This window comes from Siniperca chuatsi, linkage group LG3 (assembly GCF_020085105.1).
Source record: "Siniperca chuatsi isolate FFG_IHB_CAS linkage group LG3, ASM2008510v1, whole genome shotgun sequence".
Classification (NCBI taxonomy): domain Eukaryota; kingdom Metazoa; phylum Chordata; class Actinopteri; order Centrarchiformes; family Sinipercidae; genus Siniperca; species Siniperca chuatsi.
In genome coordinates, this window is record NC_058044.1 from 7,201,453 (window position 1) to 7,208,307 (window position 6,855).

Sequence of the window (6,855 nt, forward strand, 5' to 3'; positions counted from 1 at the left end):
TCTATACTTTCTATATTTCCATTCGACTTTTTTCTAAATCTGTCCTGAATTGGTAAATTGCTCCCAGGTGAATCTTGACTTTCTCTAACGAAGGTGCTTCTCGTGAAGCATCAACTAGCAGGTATATATATAGCCGGAGCAACAGAATGTTACAATGTTTGACAATAGAAGGACAAGGAATTGGACGGGGTCAACAGCCAGAGAGAAGACGAAGAAGAGGAGTGAGGCTGCGTGGTGGAGGAGTTGGAAGGCAAAACCGAGGAAGAGGCAGAAGAGGCAGAGGACATATGCGCGTTCCTGATGAGATTAGAGCCACACTCGTAGACCACGTTCTCAATCATGGGCTTACAATGGCCGAGGCTGGTCGAAGGGTGCAGCCAAATGTTGGAAGAACAACTGTGTCCTCGATTATGTACTCGATTTTCGTCGACAGAATAGGTATGTAATCTAACAATAGGCATTGTACACTGTACTTTCCTTACTAAATTTTTTTCCTACATAGGACTGCAAGACAAATTCACAGGGGTGGCAGAGGGCCCCTTTTCACATGTGAACAGGAGGAGGCCATTTGCATCATGGTAATAGAAAACAATGCAATAAGACTAAGGGAGATAAAAAGTGCCATTATAGAGGACAACAACATCTTTCAAAACATCCAAACAGTCAGCATCTCAACCATTGATAGGGTGATGAAAAGACACCAAATGAATATGAAGCAGCTCTACACTGTTCCGTTTGAAAGAAATGGTGAAAGAGTGAAGGAGCTGCGTTACCAATATGTACAGGTAAAACATGTATGAGCATGCAGCAACTCTACCTCAGAGTAAACAGTACAACATTGTATAGTGATATACAGTACAGTAAGTGTGAACTTGACACATTGCATCTTCTTTTCTACAGCCATAGCAAATATGTGCTGTATACATTTGATGTAACTGTATCTTGGCCAAAATGAAAAAGCATGTAATTCATAAAACTCATTTTGTGTCTTCTGGATATAGCGTGTAATGGAACTGGAAGCAAGTGAACCACCGCACAGCTTCCTCTACATGGATGAAGCTGGCTTCAACCTAACAAAATGTAGAAGGCGTGGTCGAAATATCATCGGCCACAGAGCTACAGTTGATGTGCCAGGCCAACGGGGCGGAAACATAACCATGGGTTGTGCAATCTCTGAGAATGGTGTGCTAACACATATTCCCATTATTGGGCCATACAATACAGAGCGTCTTGTCACCTTTTTAGACACTCTCTACAGGGATCTCATCCCTGAACAAGAGAGGGGTCAGATTGGAGATGACCTGCCAAAGTATGTGATCGTTTGGGACAATGTCCGTTTCCATCGTTCCAACATCATCAGGCAATGGTTTGCTGCCCATGACAGAATGCTGATGGAGTTCCTCCCACCCTACTCTCAATTCCTTAACCCCATTGAGGAATTTTTCTCAGCATGGAGATGGAAAGTATACGATCGTCAGCCACATACACAAATGACCCTTCTGGCTGCCATGGATGCAGCATGTGACGACATCACAGCCGATGCCTGCAGAGGCTGGATAAGACACTCAAAAAGATTCTTTCCACGCTGCATTGCAAGAGAAGATGTTCGTTGTGATGTGGATGAGAATTTGTGGCCCAACAGACAGGATCGTCAAGAGGTGTAGGAAGATTGTAATTCCTTAATGTAATTTCTACAGCACTGCATGTACAGTTTTTCCTATGTTCACATTTCTTCTTTAGGTTTTTTTTTGTGTGCTATTCAGTGCTGTCTTTTCATTTCTGTATCTCAATGACATGTTCTGTCAATAAAATACAGTACAAACAGTAAGAGTGTAAATTTGAATCTTTTCCATTCTCTTGCAATTACACTCACACATACACTGAGATGTAACTTACAATTGACAATAATTGTCATCAAAACTTTAGCCATAGTTTCCATCAGAACATCCCTCCAGAGTAAACTGTTATATTGACAACATGACTAAACAATTTGATTGTCTTATCCGTACACAATGACACAAGTACTTGTCATTCTGATGGCACTGACATGTTCATTGACACAGATATTTACTTTTGAGAGATGAACTAAGGATTTTGAGTAAGAGATTGGCTTTTGCAGGTTATCCATGGTGTTTTGCTATTTGTACAAATTGTTTTGAGAAATGCACTTACTGTTTTGCAAATTGTGAGTTTGATTCGAGAAATGTACCAAAGCGACTGAGAAAAACTGTAAGAGCCTCAACGCTATCTTTAGAAGCTAAAGATGTGGCTGGATGACATTTTATACTGAGACGTTTTATGCAGCAAATTCAGCTATGAACCACTGAAGCGGTGTTATGATGCCATGTGAGCATAAGGATTGTTACCTCTTTGCTGCCATGTAGCAGCAGTTGTTCTCTCTGTGTTACATATGAAACACAGTCGTCAACATGGGAATTTTATAACTTCTAATAAAATCCCACACACAGCTGCACATTTACACACACACACACACACACACACACACACACTTACACAGAGCTGAGCACTGGATGATGATAATCTCAGCCTGTGATGGCACTCACAGCCACAGTAATTTTATGAATCACTTCCAATTTCCCAGCCCTCTGACTCTGCAAGATATGAGGCAGTTACCATACAGTTTTCTACTGCTACTACTTCTAACTGCCAGTGTTATCCCCATGTCCAATACTATCTCTAGCTGCAAAGAACTGTAGATAGACAGATAGATAGATAGATAAGAAAGCTGAACCTATATACCTTTCAAACAGCTTTGTAGTGTTGTTACACTGTCTTTCATCATTTAGCCAAGTGAAAAAGCATGCACTCCTGCTTTCGTTCTTTCAGTCCCTCTGTATCTTTCACACACACACACACACACACACACACACACACACACACACACACACACACACACACACACATGCAGGTATGCACACTGATGCATGATCCTTGCCTATGCTCAGCAAATAATAACAGCAAACAAGGTGGTGGAACATCTCGTGTAATGCTTTTTATGTCATCATGGTATCCAGCTACTGAGCAGGAATTTTTTTTATCAACCAACCAGGTAACTTAATCACCTTATAAAGTTGTTTTGGTTTGTTTACACATTCAACAGACACAGAGCAACATTAGCATTCATTTAGAGTCTCTAGCCACCTGGCGAATTAAGTCCAATATCCAATCTTGTTTTTGGCCTGCTTTGGTCTCCACCACTCTCTAGCTGCTAAATACTCCACTATGTTCACCAGCTAGTTGCTAACTTTGTCTGTCTGCTGTTTGGTGCTGAGCAGGTACAGCCCAATTGGTTTATGGAAGCTTTTGCTGAAAGTAGCTGCCTGCTGTGGCTGGAAACTAGGCTGATGAGAGCCGTGAGAGTAAATCAGTTACAACAGTTATGTTGCGGGTCAGAAAATAAAAACAATGAGCTGAAAGACACTAAAATGTAGTAGGTTCGTCACTACAACTCCTTTAACATTACACATAGTCATTACACATAAAATTGTCACCTTCATTGCTAATATTAAAATAAGGACTAGTGCAGCTTCAAATGTGTAAACTGTATGTTATTTACTTTTTTGCCATTGTCAACAGGTGTGACCCAACAGCCTGATCGACATATCCAAGTATGAGAGCATCTCCAACGGTACAGCTTGAAATATTTTAGCACTCAGGGGACACAGTGGTATTTTTGAATAAATCAGTTCAGCAGTTTTCAAAAGAGTGTGTGGTTTAAAGTTATGGGTTTGTTTATGAAAATTATGACTGTTACACACCCTGGTTTTGACTCTGCAGCCAAGATTCAAAGTTTATATGGAGTGATTTTTAAAAATATTTCCACAGAGATGAAAACCTTTTGTTTTGTTGCCACTTCATTTAACTGAAAAATGAATTTCAGGCACTGCTGGATCTAGATTTCTTGCTTGTTCTGACTGGGTAGACCTAATGAATTAATAAATTCTTCATCCAAACAACATTTGAGACACTGTTAAATTTTGAAAAAACTGCTATTTTTCACAGAAGTCCAGTTAACTGGATGTTTTGGTAAACCAGTTTTTCTTTAAATCACAACCAGTAATCAATGCTTGTTATGGTCCTTAAACCTAAAATGCCCACTTTCCAGAATGAACATTTAATGTAATAATATGTCCCACATAAATTAGCTTATTTGTAGGAATATATACAAGACATAGCAGGGTGTTCAGTTTGAATTAATATCTTTAAACTGAGAAGATATACATTCACACTATCACCATTAAAATGTTCATCAATGTAGAATAGTAAACATACTCCCCATCCTATATTAGAAATTAGAAATATAATGTAATCCAGTACAGCAATACCACAAATGGCAGCCTCAACATCTTTCTAACATAGCGGTAATTAAAACTAAATTAAGACCTGGTCACACCAGAAATTATCACGGTAAAGTTCAGCCTTACATCCTCATGAAGGTGATGCTAGCAGCTTGGTGACGTAGGGACTTGCAGGGCTAGTTGGCAAACTGTAGCTAGTGAGTTACTGCTAACACGCTAGCCAGTTACAATAGCTGCTAGCTGGCTAGCTAGCTCAGTAAACAATGGGACAACAGATTGCGCACGGGTTGTACAAAAGTGGTTGGAGGAGCAACAGAGCTAATAGGTTATGATAGCTTCCTCTGTTTTGAACACTCAGGCTCTGTGTTCCCTCAAAGGTCAGCACTGTCAAGACAGTTCGCTATCATTTTAAAGTTCAGCAAAGCTGAGCTCAATGCAAAAGATTTGGCAGATTTACTTTGCTTACTTGAGCAGATTTGCTGATTGCAGTGATTGCACTGAACCAAGCCTTTGTTCTGAGTTCAGATCATATTGGGGTTACTGTGATTACCAGTTCGACTTGTAAAAAGCATTCACATCAACATCCAAGTCACAATTGCAACTGGGAAACTGAGTTTTCTGAAAGCTACGATATCTGACATGGCGCAGAGGTGCATGAAAAGTCAAACACATATGGATATCTCACCCAAAGTCCATTGTTCAAGGTAACTGGAAGCAAAATTTAATGGATATAGTGTGATATTGTCAATGCATTCTATTTTTAACCCTCACATGACTAATTCTGTAATCACACAAAAATCGTCAGTTGTCTAGTGACGTGAATACTTGCAAATTGTAAACATTGGAATCTTTCCCATCTCTAACATCCATCCCATATGGCATTAGAAGCTCAAAGAGAAACTGATATAGAAACTTCACAAAAGTAGGTTTTTTGAAAGAGTATGGTATGTGTTGCAGTAGATTGCACAGGTGTAAAGGTAACTGGCTTTTCCTGCAGTTCTGTGCTTCATTCTGGCCCAATAACCTCCTTCATCTTTTACAATCTAACGTCTGGCTCCAAATACACAACATGTAAGCTTGGACAAATCCCACCATCTGGATCTCAAACAGGGCCAGTGGAAACTCACATTCACTTACTGTATTTACATGGACTGCAACAATCTTTCTGTCCTGGTGCTGCTTTGTGCAAATTTCACTTTGATCTGTGTTTTCTATGGCTATATATGAGATTTTATTCATGCACAGTAATAGCTCATGCATCATCAAGTAGCTTGATGATGCATGAGCAGGATTGCTGTATGTGACACAAAATGCCAAGAAAACTCTGTGAGTCATAGTTTGATGAAGGCATAAATGTCTAAAGTGCCCTTCAATAATGAGATTGAATCCTTCACATCTATAATTCAAAGCTATGACCTTATTTGGGTTAAGCTAATTAGAAACTGCTGTTAACATGGACATTTCTTATGGGGAGTATTGTTTTAATTGGATTAATGTCTAAATATTGCTTCACATGTAAACATCATCACTTGGTCCATTATACCTTCACATTGTGGATGAGGATGGTGACCAACTAATTAAGGTGGGTGGGTTTGTATTTGTGTGCATCAAAGAGAGAGAGAATACACCTTAATGAAGACAGAAGTTGTGTGTTTGAGTGGTGGTTTAATGAAGCCTGTGTGTACTGATGCTCATAAGTGTAGATGCATAAGTGTACTTTGTGTATAGGATTGTGTACGCGATATAGCTCAATTATCTTCAGTTGGTGCGTGGGCAAAGCATCAGAAATCAGAATGAGAGTGACACTAACATGAAAACACTGTGCATTATTTATAAAGAACCAGTTGTTGCAGAGGATGGTATATGAATGCACACACAAGCATGGACAAGTACCTTCCTACACAGTGCATTAGTTGGCCACTCAGTCTGATGTCAGTCAGGCCATCAGTCAGTCACTCGGTTAGATGAGGAGCCAGTCACTTTGATGTCAGTCACTTCATCAGTTAGCCAATCACACAGTCAGTCAGCTGCTTGCTCACTTTTTAGCCATGCTAGGGATGGCAACGTCGGTCGGTCCAGACTGAAATATCTCAACAACTATTTGATGGATTGCCATGACATTTAGTACAAATATCTGTGGTCCCAAGAGGATGGATTCATCTCCCTGATGGATTGGAAAAAAAGTTTGTACAGACATTCATGGCCCGCAGAAGATTAATAATCCCAATAACTTTGGTGATCTCCTGACTTTTCCTTTAGCGCCACCATGAGGTTCACATTTGTGGTTCTGAGTGAAATTTCTCAACAACTATTGGATGGACTGCCATGAAGTTTGGTATAGAAATTTGGTATTGACATGTACTGCTCAGGATGAATTATAATCACTTTGGTAATCCCTAAACCTTTCAAAATGTGTTCAAAATTTCAATATGTCCAGTACGCTGGTTTACGACCAAATACCTGCAAAACTAACAACATTTCCATCATTCTCAGATGTAGTTCGTTTAGTACTAATTGGCAAACGTTAGCATGCTAC

General features: G+C 39.7%; 1 protein-coding gene across 1 annotated transcript; it reads left to right on the forward strand.

The window, feature by feature from the left end:
• On the forward strand, positions 1-2,227 carry LOC122873421. The gene is made up of 2 exons (XM_044190105.1): positions 1-438; positions 1,002-2,227. The coding sequence occupies exon 2, from the start codon at positions 1,008-1,010 to the stop codon at positions 1,662-1,664; it is 657 nt and encodes a 218-aa protein (XP_044046040.1). The 5' UTR covers positions 1-438; positions 1,002-1,007; the 3' UTR covers positions 1,665-2,227.
• The last annotated feature ends 4,628 nt before the right edge of the window (positions 2,228-6,855 follow it).